This window comes from Plasmopara halstedii (assembly GCF_900000015.1).
Source record: "Plasmopara halstedii genome assembly, contig: Scaffold_42, whole genome shotgun sequence".
NCBI classification, from domain to species: domain Eukaryota; phylum Oomycota; class Peronosporomycetes; order Peronosporales; family Peronosporaceae; genus Plasmopara; species Plasmopara halstedii.
In genome coordinates this window covers 596244-614231 of record NW_020186963.1, presented here as the reverse complement: position 1 = coordinate 614231, position 17988 = coordinate 596244, and the positions used below count along the sequence as shown (strand labels likewise).

General features: G+C 45.4%; 7 protein-coding genes across 7 annotated transcripts in view; 4 read left to right on the top strand and 3 right to left on the bottom strand.

Moving 5' to 3' along the window:
- Positions 1 to 4043: 4043 nt before the first annotated feature.
- Positions 4044 to 5317, top strand: PHALS_15376 (uncharacterized protein). The gene has a single exon (XM_024723393.2). It carries the CDS (start codon positions 4280 to 4282, stop codon positions 4754 to 4756), a length of 477 nt encoding a protein of 158 aa, XP_024571736.1. The 5' UTR covers positions 4044 to 4279; the 3' UTR covers positions 4757 to 5317.
- On the top strand, positions 5318 to 6229 carry PHALS_09491 (glycoside hydrolase family 17-like protein; the record flags this gene model as incomplete). The annotated part of the gene is made up of 1 exon (XM_024723382.1): positions 5318 to 6229. One exon carries the CDS (start codon positions 5318 to 5320, stop codon positions 6227 to 6229), a length of 912 nt encoding a protein of 303 aa, XP_024571735.1.
- Positions 6230 to 6923: 694 nt separating this feature from the next.
- Positions 6924 to 7772, bottom strand: PHALS_09490 (uncharacterized protein; the record flags this gene model as incomplete). The annotated part of the gene is made up of 3 exons (XM_024723371.1): positions 6924 to 6934; positions 6988 to 7186; positions 7266 to 7772. 3 exons carry the CDS (start codon positions 7770 to 7772, stop codon positions 6924 to 6926), a joined length of 717 nt encoding a protein of 238 aa, XP_024571734.1.
- Positions 7773 to 8340: 568 nt separating this feature from the next.
- PHALS_15375 (uncharacterized protein) lies at positions 8341 to 9795 on the top strand. The gene has a single exon (XM_036407346.1). It carries the CDS (start codon positions 8674 to 8676, stop codon positions 8887 to 8889), a length of 216 nt encoding a protein of 71 aa, XP_036262970.1. The 5' UTR covers positions 8341 to 8673; the 3' UTR covers positions 8890 to 9795.
- Positions 9796 to 11391, bottom strand: PHALS_09489 (mitochondrial-processing peptidase subunit alpha-like; the record flags this gene model as incomplete). Its single annotated transcript, XM_024723347.1, has 1 exon — positions 9796 to 11391. One exon carries the CDS (start codon positions 11389 to 11391, stop codon positions 9796 to 9798), a length of 1596 nt encoding a protein of 531 aa, XP_024571732.1.
- A 101-nt stretch (positions 11392 to 11492) lies between these two features.
- On the top strand, positions 11493 to 15168 carry PHALS_09488 (trna pseudouridine(38-40) synthase; the record flags this gene model as incomplete). The annotated part of the gene is made up of 3 exons (XM_024723336.1): positions 11493 to 12923; positions 13157 to 13790; positions 13859 to 15168. 3 exons carry the CDS (start codon positions 11493 to 11495, stop codon positions 15166 to 15168), a joined length of 3375 nt encoding a protein of 1124 aa, XP_024571731.1.
- A 1325-nt stretch (positions 15169 to 16493) lies between these two features.
- Positions 16494 to 17988, bottom strand: part of PHALS_09487 (e1a-binding protein p400-like) — a gene marked incomplete at both ends in the record, with an annotated part of 8438 nt that continues 6943 nt past the window's right edge. Inside the window, 4 exons of the mRNA XM_024723325.1 lie at positions 16494 to 16584; positions 16661 to 16693; positions 16987 to 17032; positions 17126 to 17197. Of these exons, the coding sequence (XP_024571730.1) occupies positions 16494 to 16584; positions 16661 to 16693; positions 16987 to 17032; positions 17126 to 17197 (242 nt within the window). The remainder of the gene's footprint in view (positions 16585 to 16660; positions 16694 to 16986; positions 17033 to 17125; positions 17198 to 17988) is intronic.

The following is a 17988-nucleotide window of genomic DNA, read 5'->3' as shown; positions in this document are numbered from 1 at the left end:
TCCGACGACCCCACCCTTTACCCCGTCGCCTCCAACGTTTGCGTGTCCCGCTCTGTCAGCCGTTGTACCTGCTCATGCGGTCGACCCCGACGTCGAGCTAATGGACGCGACCCCAACTCTTGTCAACTCACCACCTGACGCTGCTACTGCTTCGGACGACAAGTAGATGGATCCTACGCAGCCTTCAGTCAATGCTACCTCGCCTCCAAACATCAACAAGCGCCCGACGATGGTGATCTTGATGTGGCAGAAAAAATGATCCGACGCGATAACGCGGAAGACAAAGTGCGCATCGTTGTGTGAAGCCCCGACGCCCTTCGCTTGCGACATGAGCTTCAGTACATCTGGTGGTGACTGGTTGTTCATCTTGACTCGCATGGAGCAGTCGCGACCGTATGAGCTCACGCACACCAAATCCGATATGGTGATTGACACCGGTCGAACGTTTGCCGAGATTTCGCTCCAGAAAATCATGGTGTCGCGAGATGGCAAGCACTATGGTAACGAAGCTCTCGAGCAGCTGTAAGGCGATTCGCAATAGAGAAAATTTCGAAGCTCCCCGGCGGCAACCTGCACATGAATGTCAAGACCAAAGAAAATTTCTTAAAGCTGAAGCGCATAAATGTCAACATCATTCGTGGTGTATTCGTGTTTAAGGAGTCCGACCTACTGGATGTAAGCCAGTTTACGCACGTTCCACGAGGTAAACTTTGTGCATGAATCATGTCAGCCACCTGGCGCATTTACTTCCTCACAAGTACATGTCCAAGTGCGTTCATGGTAAATGGATCGGTGTGAGACAGATCCTGTTCGATAACCAGTCGCATCTGGCGGATGGCAAAAAGCTGCATCCCGGTCGGAACTACTGCTACCGCTCACACCACGGCATCGATCTTGGGACGACCGACTACAACTTTCTCGCCCAGAGTCTCGTAGCGAATTCAATTTACAGCTGCAGCAGTATCAACAAACTTCTCTGAAAATCGAGCGCGCGAGCAGTGAAAGCTTCGCCAAAGCAAACCTCGCTCCAAAAGGCTCATAAAACGCGATGGTCAACTCCAAAACGGAGCTCAGCATTGTCATCAACCTCCTGCCAACCGACTCGTAAATCCCCCAAGCAACCGGGAGGATCTCTTCCTTTAACAGTCTGAGCGGTAGGATGTCTTCTCGCAAAAATTCCGAAAACGAAGAATCCGCCAATGTTGCTCTTGACAGACGGCTTCTCCGCCAATGAACAGCAAAAGGAAGCGAGGTCACGGCGGATTCGATTTTACTGATCTTCTGGTGAAGTAAACACCAATGCAAATGGATGGCATTGCATCTGAGAAGTATTACAATGCGTTTTAGCCGATGGTGTTGTCGTCGAATCAAAAGACGTGATAGCCGACAAGAAGTACGGCGTGTGTCGCCAGATCTACCCTGTGTCCTGACACTGTGAAGACATCGTCCAAGTCCGCCTTCTTTGTGATCGAGCACTACATGAAGATCAAGAAGGTATCAACGGCACCCCCAGTCATGAAAGTGACCAAGTCGATGCTTGACGACGAAAACACGGCGCTTCTTTGAGCTCTCTCTGAATGTCGTGCGGAAGCAGAAAAGAAGTTCGACAAAGTGTGCAAGCTGCTAAGAAACGTCAAGAATGCTGACCACATCACAAAGAAGGCGATCGAGTGTCCACTCGCCCTTAATAGTGCGTTGTCGCTAAAGATGGAAGAAACAGGGCCGAAATTGCTGAGCGTGCGAGGTTGCACATGTGTTTTCAGCGACGCTGCCGGTCCAAGACTTCACTTTCGCCACCAAGTGGAAAAATGTAGTTTCATCAAATCGCCTTGACACCTTTAAGATGTGCGCCACGCCTGAGTCGATGCGAGAGCTGATCCGACCGAATAAGACATTGGGGATGTTCGAGTTGGCATAAATGTCCATTGCGCCGACAATCTCTGTTGATGATAATTGAATCCAGTATCACACGGGTCAGCCGGTCGAGTGGATTCCCGCGCACAACACGCGATTGCTGCACCCCAACACGCTTCTTTGTCTCCTACAAACGGACCTCGGTATAAACTGCATGCAGCACTCGAGTGAGATGAAGTGGCTGGGCCACTTTCTCGACTGCCTCAAAGCTGTGCGCAGGCTTCACGGGTACTAAACTGATGACTCGTCGGTGCTCCCTCTCAAGACTTAGACGGCGGCAAGGTGATGATCTCGGGCGGCTTGGCCTTTCGATGCTTAAACATTCGCACTACCTCCTCGGCGGCATGGAGCAACGTGAGCGTCCTCACTGCGATCACTAATGGCATCAAATAAAACGGTCACCAATTTATTGAGAGCTTGCTGTCCGGTCATTCGGTGTAGTGCTTCCAAGCAGCTAAGTTTGCAGACAGCACGCATATATCAACCTTCTCGTTTGACCTGAAGTCGAGCTTTGAGTACAAGGTCTTCGTGACTCGCTGTCTAATCCACCCACGAGATGGCGGAGGAGTGAAGTGCTCACGGTGCTCCAACCGGACATCACTGGCTTTGACTCGGCTATTGAACTCCCACGGCTGCCGCTCGCAAGTCGCTACCTCGTCGCGAATATGGTTGTCGATAGTGCTCTCATTTACATCCACAACTTGAATACGCCTCTGGATCGACAGAAAAATCTTTGAGAATCTCGACCGAAGGGTTGAAGGATTAAGTCACGCGCATTGTGATGGGCGATCTCAACACTCCTTTCGCACTCCAACTCAACGCTTTGCATCCTAACTTGAGGCTCGACTTGTTGAGTCTATACAGCTGCCTTTAGCAGTTAGCGAAGCTGGGTATCATCGATGCATGGCGGATCCACCTCGACACCAAGCGCGTCCTTCCTCGAAGAACCCGGACGTTGTGGACAAAATTCCTATATTCTGTATTAACAATCAGCTCATGAGGAGCATTCCGAGTATGTGATTCTACCACGAACACTAAGAAAATACATGACTAACGTGGGCGTTTACGCAAAATGTTTCTTGTCACTCGCCATGGCTTAAATTACTAAAATATACTCTCATAGACCTAATGAAATTATCAGTAGGAACTCGGAAGAGGTAAGGGAGTGTATCTTGCTGAAAGAAGACTTGAGTTTCATATCGGATCAATGAGGAGCTAGCGAACATATGTTTGGACAATATCGTGCGATAAATTCAACAGGATTAGTTGCTAGTTGGAGACGAGAGCGATAAAATTACGACAGATAAGGTTCCTGTCATTTAGGCCTTGCAATGCATAAGGCAACGCGAAAGGCTCTACGCTAACTGGCGTCAAACCGTGCGAGCGACCAAAGTAAGCTATAATATGCGAAATGCAACTGGAACCATGCGGATTTCGCGTCAGAAGAAAGCGGTTGGAAAGCTGTCCAGGGGTGATTCATGTATGAGTGGTCTCGCGACGATGTGGAGGTCAATATCTGAAGTATACTTCGGTCTTGCATGTTTCGCCGCGACATATAAAGTCGCGTAACTAATCCAAATACTAAGTTTTGAGTGTTATGGCCGATTGAGATGACGATGGAAAATCAATCAGGTTACAATCAGACAGCACGAGTCAGTACAACGCACCGTGAGTGCTAAGCGTGTAGACATTGGGATCAAATAATATATTAGATAGGTAGAGGGCAAAAATTTGCAGAGCATTGATGTGCACCTTCTCTGTAACGGGCTACACATACTCTGGTATTAGGGGTGTGTTTCACACCAGATGGGCATGGTGTGAAACACACCCAAACAGGAATACGGTTCGAGGCTGGATAGCCAGTACTTATACATGTATTTTGATTTTACTATACATATCTAGGAAAATCTATGCATTTAAAATTAGGTGGCTTTGCCGCGAATAAAATTAAATAAAGACAGTTTTGGATTTAAACGGAAAAGTTAATTAGCCGTGGGTTAAGGTTGTAATTACTCATGGAGTAAGCGGATTGCGATCCGCTAAACTCGTACTTGCTCTAAGTATGAAACGGAAGGTCGGTGACCTAACTTACACTTTCTCTAAGCACAAAGCTACGGCAGCCCTGCTGCATTCTTGCTCTAGTACAGAGGTGGATGACTTGAGGAAGTTGATTGAAGTGCAAGCACGAGAAGAAAGCGACAATGTAGATGGCGTTCTCATGCACGGAGAAAAAAAACAATATTCCCACGATCGATCAACACCTCGCAGGCAAAAGGTTAAGCGGGAGAATAATAATCTACAGGTGAGTGTCGAGATAGCATAGGGCGAATCAAGAAAGTTTCACAAGGCAAGAGTCGACACGACAATGGCAAGCCGGGTGGTTTACAAGTTTCAAAATGTTGAGAAGTGGCAGAGATTGGAGGAGTGCCTGAATAAACTTGGTCACTGGCACAACGGTCAGAAGGCATCTCCTAATTTTGCAGCCCCTGGCATGAGATCTTGCATATTGTTTGATTTATACGCTGGCGCCTCTTCTCACTTGCAATTTCTCGCTTGGCTCAGGTTGGCGGGCGATAAATCAGAGCTCGGGAGGTACGGGCTTGGTTTATCGTCTGCCGATCTACGTCGGGATAGCGCATTTTGTTTGCACAGCTCAATAGCACAGCTCAAAAACATTGTAGCTTACGTATTATTAGATTGTGGCTCACGTATTGTTAAAAGCACAATACATATAACCGTCAAATTATACGTCTACACAATACTATTCGTGAGGAAGTGCGGGGGCAGAATATTAGGAGAGCTGTCGATGTTTCTGACCTTTCCGAAAGTCGTGAAAGAGTAGGTGTAGTTACGACAGCGCACAAATGTGTGTCTATCATGTAACACATCCATGGACACTTTCTAACAAGCAAGGAGTGAAATAATATCGATGATGTCTAATTCTAACATTTTGTGATCGTGGACAGGCCATGCCATAAAATGGACAGATTATTAGAAATTGTAATAATTCTCATCATTGACACTACTTACGTTTTTGCACTGTCTCCACCAGCACAGAAAAGTCTAACGTAGAGAAGAAACATAGGAGACTGGCGCCATATCATTTGTCCAACGTATAGACGTCAGCAGGAGAAAAGATTTAATGTTTACGCGCTCTGTTAATTAAAAAGCCATTGTCAAATAGAAGTTTCAGGCTCGTTCAAAACCTCGTTGCCTTTCGAGGAAAAGACAAAAGGTTGCATGCTCTATAATCTTTGTAGATATTTTGCAGGATAATTTGCGAACTTGACATGCGAGAAATCCACTTAAAGTGGGGCAAGTGGCATGTACCGCCGATCGGCAAATCGAAGATCATTTTCGAACTTGCATCCACTCTTCACTTTGTTTTCAAATTATCTCCACGATGAGATTTTGTGCCCCACTCTCCGCCAGTATCATGCTCGTGACTCAAGTGAGTGCGTTTGGTGTTTGCTATGATCCGGATCATTCTGCATTAAACGGCGCAATGACTGCAGCCACTGTTACAGAGGATCTGAAGATTATTAAACAGCACGGCTTCAACAGCGTTCGCACGTACATTTCAAAGTTTGGTGACACGAACTTGGGTCTGCTCATTGACGACGCCAACCTCACATCAGCTTTAGGAGTGCCGTATCCGCAGGACGACTATCTTGAACAAGTAGATGCAGCTGTTAAGGCCGCAAATACTGGATGCGTCTCCTACATTTTTGTAGGCAATGAGAATCTTGCAGATGCTACCAGCGTGCCTCAAGATATGATTGCTACTATTCAAAGCATCAAGTCACTCGTGCCAGACCACGTCAAGGTAGGAACAGTCCAGCGTAACACCGAAGTGCTTCACCACTCCTACATCCACGGCTGGTCGGAATTAATTTCTGTTTGCGATGTTTTGGGTGTGAACATTCACCCTTACTTTACACCGGGAACGACTGCTCACAATGCCATCGATGTCGTCAAGAGCCAATGGACCGCTATGGTAAAAAATTTTGGCGACAAGCTTCTGATCACAGAGACAGGGTGGCCTTCCGAAGGAGGACTTTCGGGCACAATCGGCAGCCCCGCCGGCTTGCAGACTTTTTACAGTGACTACAAAACATGGAGCAGCTCGTTAGATGAGTGTTTCTACTTTCAAATGTTTGATACGCCTTACAAGTCTAGTCCGTACGAAAAAACGTTTGGTCTGCTTGCGGCTGATGCTGTCGACAAATTTGATTTTGCATCAGTGATGCACTTTGCGTCGAATGCCATTCCAAACGCTGCGAAGATGGTCGACTCCATTCTCTCTGGTTTGTAACAGTTGCCTTAATTTCTTGTTCAGCACGACGATACTACCAGCCTTTTTCTAAAGTTATCTTTTATTGACACTACATGCACAATTCAATGAAAAATTAATAAATCCATTTACTGTAAAATAATACTATGCAAAACCGCAATCCGACAGAAATTCCGATGTCGATGTCCGAATGGTAAGGCCAGAGCGCAGATTGCATTGGATGCTATTACCCAACGAAATAATGTGATGATACCAGAATGATGGAATGTACAGCACTTCGCCAGCGGTAAGAGCCACTTCTGCTGCGGGGCAATTTCGTTCCATTTCCGAAATCGCACTTGTGTTTGACCAATTCAATGTTGTGTGGCGCGCAGATTGACCCTCAGTAATGAGACTCAGACAGTGACATGAGCTGGGGGGAGCAAGGACATAGCGCTTAGTTCCGCGTACCATTGCTACATGATTTAGTCCACCATCAAAGTGTCCATCAGCAATAATACCTCGCATTCCAAACCGACAACGCATTCCAGCATCTTTAGCTATTGCAGCATCACGGATAAAAAAATCTCCGAATCGTGGATCATGGTCGACCAGCGTTGGGTTTAAGAATTGAAGCTCTTTGTAGATAAATGCCGCTTGCTCCATAAAATCGTTCTTTCGGAGCATCATATAGTAATATTCGTAAGGCTTCCCAGCCGTTTGAAGCTGCTTACTTTTAATAAGAGCCTGTACAAATTGTGAATAGGTCATCATTCGCGATTCATACGTGTCGATCTCACCGTCAAGTTTCAACTTCTTGTTGAAAAACATGAAATGACTGTCATTCGCAACGTGCACCTTATACAGCTCGGTTGAAGTTAGCTGTTGCATCAGATACTCGTCTGTCCAGCGCTTTAGAGCAGCGTTAAGTTCAGGAATGCCATAAGTGACAAAAGGCACCTCCATTTCTCGAAACATTTGAGCCAGTCGAAATTCAGTCTGTGGTCAAGCATTAAATCACTTTTGCTATCAGATTCAATCCAGAATCAATTCCGTATACAGCATCACTGTCACGCACCGGGTCGGAGATATTAAAGTGGCAAATGCTATCAAAGATAGAGGCTGGTACCTGCTCGGTATCCTCTTGCTTCCAATAGTCAAATAATGCTGAAGATGGGAATAATTGCGGGTAAGCGTTGCACCCCACGCCCCGGTCCATGTCGCACTGGAACCGAAGCGACGGCAAATCACACTGAAACTTGTTGGACGTCCCATCAGGGTAAGTCAAAGGGAGATCTCGCTGCAACGGTTGACCCTCCAGCTCAACAACTACAGAGCCGCCACCCCACCGCAAAAGATTTACACTTTCGCTTGCTTTATTTGTTATTCCCAGATATGAGGACAATGTGGTAGTCAGTGAAACCATGGGAGAGATCATTCCTCTCAGACTTGAAAATACAATTCCAGTCAGCAACAGAAGAAACACTGCGGCTTTGCCACAACGGCCCCGACGAAGTTCCCATGCACCACGACGTAGGATTGAGATGGTGCGTGTTTGGGCGGAATTCCATGACTTTTTTTCCATCACTAAAAACTGAAATGACCACATTTAGTAAATAAGCTGCATAATAGCCAGTCTGATACTCGGCAAATGTGGAGTGCACCACACAAACTGCCTACAGCCTTCGGCAATTTCAGAAGTACTAATATGTAAAAATAATGCTATCGAGCCTTATACTTATTGAAATATGTGGATTCTGTTATTTAAATAGGACAAAGTTTAGCATTAATGCAATTCAAAATAATATTCAATACATAAAAAAAATATAGGCAACTACTATCGCATGTAGTAAAACTGTCCATAATTTATGACATGCTCGCAGCACATACATCGTAGGAATCAGTCTAACAAATAATCTCACTTCTTAATTCGACAACTACCGTCCAACACCTCATAAGTACGAACAATTCTTACAATTTCTAAAAATTAAAGTTTGCTCCAGAATAGATGAGACTGCGTTCTACTTTTGTTTGGCTAGCACGACTCGCTACTTGCGATCAGAGTTTCTGATGCAGATAGTCGGCTTTATGGGAGGAGATGACGCTTTCTTGCTTAAACTGATCCGAGATTTGCTCAAAGGAATGCGTCTATGGCAGCAATCATTGACGCTAAGAGCTTGTTAATCGCTGCCATTTCATCTTGCAATTGATAATTCCTTGCGAGTCTTTCGTAGTAAAGTTAAAATTTGACATACTGTTGTTGCTCCTTTTTCTAAAGCTGCTTCATGTTCTGCTGCACCGTGCATGGTGTATCTTATACAACATTTGGCTGCTGGCTCACCACAAAATAATCAGGATTAGGCTTCAAAAGCTAAAAATGATTGCTGTAGCTAGGTGGGCTATTGCGACGAGCTTGAGTCTTGTTTGGCCTTAGCGACATAAACTGTTTTTGCGCCGATGTTACCGCTGATGAAACCACATTTTCTATGATCTTGTCAGTGGACGAATTTTTTCTTCAGAAAGTGGAAGGATTTGTAAGAGAAGCACCACAATTCTCAAAATTGCATGATCGCCCTCTCGAATCTCAACGAGCAGGTCGTGCGGCATTTTGGACTGCTCACGTAGCTGAGACCCATCAGGTACAGGCTGTGCTTGAAATGGCTAGTGCCCCATCAGCTTTAAGAAAAAAACTTTTTTCTTGAAAATGGATCGAATCACTGTTCAAGCTGATTACACGACAGGTCTACAGGAGAGACTAAAGGATGCAATCATCGACATGAAGAAGCATTAAGATGATATGTTTGCTCATTTATCACGCCACGTAGGATTGCAAGAACATGTGCGGGGATATGAACTGATCATACCCTGAGCGAGCAGCTTTTGACATCACTACACGCCGAGTTACGAGAAATACCGTCTCGTGAGTACAATGCGAAGTGCCGAGCTTGGGGCTGTTGAACCAAAGTGAATCAGAATGCACATTTTTCAATGCACAATTTAAAGAGTGGTACGTGAGCTTGAGCACACCACGAGGACGTACTCTCCGATAAAATCATTCCAAATTGTTCCACCTTAGGGTCGGCGCTTGCTAGCTTAAGAAAAACCATAGGAATTCATGGTGCAATCAAAAAAAATTTAACTCGAGATCGAAATTGTTTATTTAAGTTTACGACTTGCTGTAACTTCGCAAGAGACAATTGTTTATGCAGATATTCGAAAACTCCAGATATCATGAGCTTGCTAACATGCAAACTTGGTTGCTTAGGGCTCTTTAACCAGCTTCAAATTGGCACAAAAGCAGATCTTTGCGACTTGGGAGGTTTTACTAGGTGCTCATTCGTATCTGTGCTTATTTGTCCCACATGAAAATTGCAGGCAAACTATCACTCGATACGAGCAATGTCCTCGAATTTTTTTACTGATAAGACTGTTTGTAGCATCGCTGCTTCAAATGTCATGTTGCAATTTCTAAAGGTGACTCCTGTTTTCTGCATTTTAACAAGCTCGATAAGCATCTAATGTTTTCCCCTGATAACTTAGATCTAATGAGATAGATTTAATTATGGCGGCATGACGAGGTCCGGCAGACAATGCCGGACAGCATATTCTTACTCACTTAATCCTTCTTTGATACCAGCTACAACTTGCTGGTACTGCGGAAATTGCGCTATGTCGCCGGAGTAGACGAGACTTGGAGGATTTTGCATTGCCTCCCTCACCACTCGCTGAAGATCTGCGGCTGTAACCTGGTCAATCTTGGCACAAACCGACTCCGGTGACTCACGCTCCCCATATGTGAGTAGCTGGCGACCGATGTCTTCATACAAGATCATTCGGGATTCAAGGTTCATAAGCACAGACGACTTGAGTTGATTTTTCGCACGTCCGAGCTCAATTGCATCAACTGGTCGATTAGCGACACTAAGCATTTGATTACACAAAAGTGCCACGAGGTTGCTGGTGTGCGACGGGAGACAAGCACCGTAAATACCAAGAAGACTCACGTCCGCATGTATCGATGAAAATGCAAAGGCCGACTCAACCCAGTAGAAGCGGTTCAGGACGCTTGTGTACAAACGTGAGTACATTCCCTTACCAGGACCACCAGCAGAAAAACTGTCGCCTCCACCAAGAAGGGTATGTAATACACAGATGGGCACCAGGTCTTCGTGATGCCAACCACCAGTGGGAAATGCCAGTGCTGCGTAAGAAAACTCTGAATCAGGCTTTGAAAGTGGGTACAATCCTCCAGTGTAAATTACTGGCTCAAGCGTCTCAGGACTCGAAGGAGTAGCCATTTTTGTGCCAGCCGGAGCTATTCGCACATTCGCAAAGAGCTTCTCCGCGGACTCGACTAAGCGAGTATGATCCACACCAGAGCCAGCAAGGACCATCTTCTGGGCGACAAAGTGTTCATCGCGAAATTTTTTCACTTTATCCACAGTCAGCGCATCGATCTTGTCGAGTGGGCATTGCAGTGGTCGACCAAGCGACGTGTCAGGACCGTAAGCAGCGGCGTGAATGAATTCTTGTAACATTGCTGGAGCGTTATCTAACAAGTCCTCCGTTTGAATGCGCATGATTGCCTTTATACCCTCCAGTTCTTCAGGCACTAGATTGACATTGAGAATGGCATCAGCAAGCAGCACTAGCCCTTTTTCGACATTGTCTCGCAAAAGGTCGATTGTGTAGATGATCTGCTCGCGCCCACATGAAGACGTGGTGAGCGCACCAATATCTTCAAACTCGCGTACAAGCTGCGCGTGCGTACGCGAGGTAGTACTTTTAAAGCCAAGGTGCTCCAGCAAATGGCTGACTCCAACGCTGTCATCGTCCTCAAAGCGACTTCCAGTATCAATGAAGATACCTAAAGTGGCTGCCTGACCGTATGTTTCTTGCGAAATGACCCGCAAACCCGAAGGCAGCACCGAGATCTGAGTCTGGGGAGCCTCAAGTTGGCTAGCAGGTTTTAGCTTTGGAAGGCCCGACAGCTCCTTCTCTAAAGACAATTGCGACTTGAAATTCTTGGGCAGCTCTGGCCGCAATATGTCCGTGGGATCTACCGTCGTTGAAGGCGTGTGAGCCTGCGAAAATGAGCGCAATGTTAATGGTAGCGAATGATGTCGTGCCACATGGTTGACGGAAAGCTTGACGGAGCGATCAACTGTTCGACGCAGCGCCTTTAAGCTTCGCAACGACACCATCATAACACTTGGTTTGATTTGCTTGAGTAAAATAGCTTATCCGTGATTGGTGTAAAGCACATTTAATCAAATGCTCTCACTCCGTGCTAGCCAATAGTCCGATGGCTGGTAAGCGGAAGAAGACCCACTGGGCTGTCCGTCGCAAAAATAAGCAAGCGCGTCGTGAGAAAGATGACGATCAGAAGAATCAGGATTCACATTTTAATCGTCGCACCAGTCGCCCTGACGTCATTCATCCGGGATCGTACGCATCAAAGCGCGAGAACTCTAAGAATCCAGTGGTGGATGCGACTTCGCTGCCACCCAAACGCCGCTACGGAATATGGGTGGCTTTTTGCGGCAAAAACTACAGTGGCATGCAAATGAATGAGGGTGTCAAAACGATTGAGGCGGAGCTAGAGCGTGCATTATTTGAAGCTGGTGGCATCTCTGAGAACAACTATGGCTTTTTGCAAAAAATTGGTTGGAGTCGCGCAGCCCGCACTGACAAAGGAGTTCACGCCGCCGGTCAATTAATAGCAGTAAAACTTCATGTAGGTAACGACATTGCTGCCTTCGTCGCTCGAGTTAATGCTGCGTTGCCTGAGGACATTCGTGTAATGCAAATGGTCACTGTACCCAAAAACTTCAATGCCAAGATGTCATGCGACCAACGCATATACGAGTATCTCGCTCCCACATTCATCTTTGGTGAACGTTCCTTTACTGCCTCGAACGGTGCAGCAAAAAATATTCTGGCTGAAAGGACGACTCAGTGGGCGTCGGACTCTGAGGCAATTTTTGATGATACGGTTACGATTGACAAAAAGACGCTAGAAGCTCAAAAAGCCTTTCGACTCAGTAGCGAGATGCTTCAGCGCCTGAGAGAGATTCTTCAGCAATATGTCGGCACGCACAATTTTCATAATTTTACATCCAAAATGGAGCCTACTAACCCTCAGGCAAATCGCTACATCATTTCATTCGAGGCTGAGAATCCATTCGTGCAAAATGACATGGAGTGGGTACGTCTGCGTGTAGTTGGACAGAGTTTCTTACTGCATCACATTCGCAAGATGATTGGAACTGCGGTGGAGATTATGTCGTGTGTGGCAGACTCTTCGACTATTGAACGTGCCTTGCAGCCGACAAAAATGGATTTGCCTAAGGCACCTGGGGTCGGACTTTACTTAGCACAAGCTTGCTTTGAGGTGCACAACCTAAAGATGACAGAATTGATCGAGACATCGCATCCACCTCTTGATTTAAAGGAACCCGCTGTTGCTGCTGCAGTCGAGCAATTTAAACGGGGCTTTATTTTCGATTACATCATCAAACATGAAGAAAGCACCCGCACATATGCAAAATGGCTACGTATTATGGAATTGTTACCATTTTCTTATGTTCCAAAGCCATATCTAATATGGAAGAAGGAAAAAGAAGATGAAGCTTTACGCACTGATCGAGCTGGCAAACGCGAATTGGCTAAAGCTTCTCTTTTATGTATTGATGCTTCGGCATCTAAAAGTGCAACAACGCTAGCTGTTGAAGGAGTAAGTGATGGAAAAAGAAAAGACGTGATAGCATCGGCACTTCATGGTTGAGAAGATTCGTGCTTCTTGTGCAAATACCGCGGATGTAAGCTGGATGCGCTCAGGTGTCCGGTAAATGAGTGATCTGATTTCTGACGGTTTTCTTAAACGAGGCATATTTTTAGGTTTATACACTGATGGATCTGTAAAAAGAATTTTTATCGATTGCTTTTATCTTTTCCACTTCATTCCAGTTGCTGGCACTTACGTGTAAATTTCTCGGCATGCAAGATCCTTCCGAGTTAACAGATACAGCACTGAAGCTATCTCAAGTAATTGAACGGGAAGCCAAACGACGTTCTGGTCATTACAGCTCAAAACTCTTCCATGTTCAGACACGCTTTTCGTCATTCTCACGACAGAAAACAGATATACCACTCAAAGCTCAGCAAATGCAGCGAAGCTATCGCAGTCGCCGATCGATGTCCGTGACTCCAGCACCAGAGCTTGCTACCATTTCAGCGGTATCTAATAGCTGCAATCCACAAGTTGTTGACCTGAGTGTACCTAAAAAAGCAGTGACACGCCGAATTTCCAAAGTTATTCCACAGTTAAAGCCGGACGACAATGATGAACCCGTTGGCTGCATGAACAAAATTTGGGTATTTTTCGAAGATCCCCAGTCTTCCACACCAGCATATTATTTCTCGCTGTGTATATATGGATTCATTATCCTCTCTACATTTGTCTTTATTGCTGAAACAGAGGCAGTGTTTGACTCTTACTTGGTAGTACTGACGGCATTAGAGGCACTTTGCGCTGGTGTCTTCTCTTTTGAGCTTATTGCACGCTTTCTCGTATGCCCCAACAAATTGATCTTCATACAAAGTACGCACCTATGAAACATGTAATTACTGAGAAATACGAGCTCTAATTTGATTTGATTCCCACTCTAGACTTCTCAAATTGGGTTGACTTTGTGGCGGTCTTTCCATATTATTTAGAATCCCTTCTGGCTGTAGACAATGCCGGATCTTTGGGTGCCATTCGAATTGTTCGGCTAACGCGAGTAGCACGCGTTCTGAAAATGTCACGTTACTCATCGGCAATTCAGGTTTTTACTCAAGCTGTGGCCATCAGCTTTAAACCGCTGACCATGCTGATCTTTCTTATGTCAATTGCCATGATCATTTTTTCCTCAGCTATTTATTTTGCTGAGTACACTGCCGATGGCTGCCGTGCAGAAGGATGGATGGGAAATTGTGAAGTAAATTCTTCAGGAGAACTCAGCACAACAGACATTGTGTATTCTGTATCTGCCGCTGCAGCTGTGGCATCAGTTTCGGCGAGTCATGGCTGCGTTTGCGTCGATCCGAATCCGTATCAAGGCATCGCAACGTCGTTCTGGTGGTGCATCGTGACAATGTCTACAGTTGGTTACGGAGACATGACCCCGGTTACGCTGCTTGGCAAGATTGTTGGTTGCTGTACTGTTCTTACAGGTATGCTCGTACTTGCCCTGCCCATCACAGTGATTGGAACGAATTTTCAAAAAGTTATGAAATCATTTATGCACGAAACGATGATGAGCAACGTGGATTATCTCAAAGGAAAGCGCATGATCTGCCGAAACGAAATAGAAGCTATTCTTGGGAGGTTTCATGCAGTGACTGAAGGAATTCATCTCGACATTGACGACATTATTAACGTGTACGATAAAGATAATAGTGGCATGCTTGAAGACGATGAATTGGCTAAATTTCGTAATGATCTTGAAGTCTTGCAAAATCGGGCCTTTACCAATCAATTAGTTGTACCCGGTATTGGTCTTCGTTCACCCTCCATTAGTCCAAGTCGTCGCACGGCCTCATTTACTGATTTCTTATCCCAAAGTAAGGCTACGCGTTTAAATAGCATAGGTCGTCGACGCAATATGAGCACTTCAACTGTGCAACAATCATCGGCCGCTGTAATGGGCTCATGCCCCGACATAAGATCAATTAATCCGACTCCTGCCATAATCTCGGCTTCGCTCCTTGGGCCGAATGATGATACAGCAGGTCTAACAGGCATTAAGAATATATCTACGTTTAGCAGCAGTTCCCATCACGGAATGCTGGACAACGAGCTACTGCTTCGGCTGCTGGATATGCAGGATATGTTTCAGGAACGTCTTGTTGAAACAGAGCAGCGCCTTGAAGCTAAGATGAACAACATTACGAAAGTGCTGATGCGCCTTGAAGGCATGATGGAGATTGACAGATAATGACAGTACTGGCTGGCCATAATGCTTTAGATATGCTTCAGCTCGGACTACAATAGACATAAAATCGATGGTATCTTTGGTTCTAACTTTGAATACGTCATACAGGGCGTTCCCCATGCCACGATCTCCTAATTTAAGTGTTTACTTACGCGCATGGCTGATGTGCCGCCAAGAAAAACGCGATCAATAATGGCTAACCTTCATCGGTGCGAAAATTGATGTCGGCTTTTACGTTTATCAGGGCTGAAACTCAACGCGGCTACACTCACCGTATAGCCTGATAAAATTTTATGACAAATATCTAGAACTAGCTCAAAGAGCTCAACTTGTTTGTCGAAAAGCAAACTAGTCGCGGCGATTTTGAAAAGGTCGATAAATACACATTCACGACATGATATGGCTTTAAACGAAAGCCGAATCACGTGCTGCAGTGCAGCTCTTTGACAACAATATGCGTGTGAGAGCTAGACTCGTACGCAGAAACAATTCCGTGATTCTAAAGTCCACCTCCTCAGTGGGAACTCTTAGCTGGATCATTAGTGTCGAAGCCCTTTTTGCATTCCGTATCATTTGGTGCCTTGGCGTGGTGATATTTTTGACTGCTCAAATTTTGCATCCGCATAAGAAAACTTGTGGCCTCATCCAAAAAGAAGCCGTTGTCTAACTGCAACCTTTTTTAATGCGTGTGCGTGAACCTGCAAGTATATGGCGCAATGTCGACGTCGAGGCAGTACTCACACTCCTTTCCAAAAATCAACCATGCTTGTACCGATGAGCATGCCTGTACAACTGAGGCCAAGTCTCGAACAAGAAACCAACCTGGACCCCACTCATTAATAAAAGCCCCGTTCCGCTGCACAACTCTGTCACTTTTCCTTGAGAAAGAGATGGCAGGGGGTATGTCGAGTTTGATCGGCAACGACGCTAGGGCAATACAGCCGAGGTGTGAGCATAAAGAATGAGTTATCGGAGTGACCTTAACGCTTTAACTTATACTCTTGGTGAGTTCGTATAACCCCCAAACTTACAGAGGGAAGTGGGTTTGGCCTTGCTCATCAAGCACAATCGACGGCAGACGGCCCTTGCGAGTAGCTCAAGTGGCCTACATATAGCGAAGTGCATCAACTATACCCCAAGAACCGATTCATTGATGTCAATATCATATGTCAAAGACCTTCTAGGAGGTTTACAATCCAATCGATTGTCTCGAGGCACCCTTGCAGTTCAAAGCCGCATCGTTGAAGGTATTTATTTCCAATAGTATGTCTTGCTTTTGGATGGATTTCAACAAAAGCAGTTATATGGCTTAAAGAAAGCCACTTTAATCACATGATGTGGTCGCTTTGTCTTGGGGAAAGTTTTATCGTTCGTGTAGATCGTAGCTTCGAGTCACCGTGCCGCACTTCGAACATGACTCTGAGATAAAAAATAAATTTTGTTACAAAAAATAGCGGGTCGATGTGGAAAAGTCAATCAATATTTATATCTCTACCTAATTAAGTCGCTAGAGAACCGCGGGACTTTGCTAAATCAGATGTGAAAATAGTGCATAGGCAGCACTCCCTACTTACCTGCTTCATTTACTAACCCAGCTGTTTGTGGCTGGAGATTTTCGCCAGCATTACATAAATTAGGCAATTGCCTTGTCACAATTTGTTTGAGGTGACACTTATATTAATATGTTTGCGTTGAATTAGTGCAACTCAGTTGGTGAGAGTGTGTCGCTCCGCACCGCGGTTGCTCTGTATACATGCTTAGGAGAGTGTTTTCCACCAAGCAATTCACACATTCCATTTGAACATCAATATGTGGATAGACCTTGCCGTGTATAAGGCAAGCCGAGCATTAATGGAAGCCCGTTTTGCTGCACAATCATTTTGATATTTTGGGTAGGTAATGACAGATGGTGTGACAATTAACCATGCGAAAATCTTGCAAAGTGAAACCGAAAACTTACCATGGCCCTTGAAGTGCGGATGATTCTTCTGCTTTACCTGATACAAGTCAGGCCCTTTGTGTATGCCACCCACTATCCGTATCACAGTAAAGTAACATTCTCCTTGCTAACGAGCTGAGCTGTTAGAGGTCCCAAACACGGCTGGATCTCGGGATATTCCGTGATGCGGAAACGCGTCGAATCTATCAACGATTCTTAATGTGCATCTAGCGCGAACTTTTTGATTCGATCGCAGAGCCGTGCAAACAGATCGATGCTTGACGCACCCCAAGGAAGCATTATAACTTATTGCTATAGAGCGGAGGTTACATCATTTACAAGGACATTTATGTCCGACGACAAAATCTAGCAATAGAACGCCATGCGCTCAAGTGGCTCGTGAGAGCGAAGTTGGGTCAGCCCGTGTGTGACTCAGGGTGCATTTTCATTCGCTAACGGATGTTCTGAGTAATACTTTATCCCATCACAGGTTTCAGTGCGCGAGTATCCAATTAATCAAAATAACTACGATACCGCCAGTGTGGGGTTGTTATCAGCGTTTGATAAAAACCTCCCAAACACCATATTCATTTGTGTCTTATCTGCCTCAGGTTATTGTATTGTGATTTGTTTATCCCGCGTCACGCACTCCAATTACGTGGCCAAATCTTTTCCAGCTGTAAATCGTCAGTTTTGCTATTTTAAGCAGTCTGACTGATACCAGTGAGATGAATTGTACCGACAACCCCTCCTCCACAAAAGATGGATCATTGTCAGCGCAACGTCAAGGGAGACGAAGAAAGGGGAATTTTCGTTGTAATGTATCTGTGTCAGTACTTGGTATGAATGAGGCTGAAGGACTTGAGAGGTGTGAGATATACCGC

Excerpts from the sequence above, each read along its gene's own strand:
- PHALS_15375 (XM_036407346.1), top strand. The coding sequence starts at position 8,674 with ATGATCTTGTCAGTGGACGAATTTTTTCTTCAGAAAGTGGAAGGATTT.
- PHALS_15376 (XM_024723393.2), top strand. The coding sequence starts at position 4,280 with ATGGCAAGCCGGGTGGTTTACAAGTTTCAAAATGTTGAGAAGTGGCAG.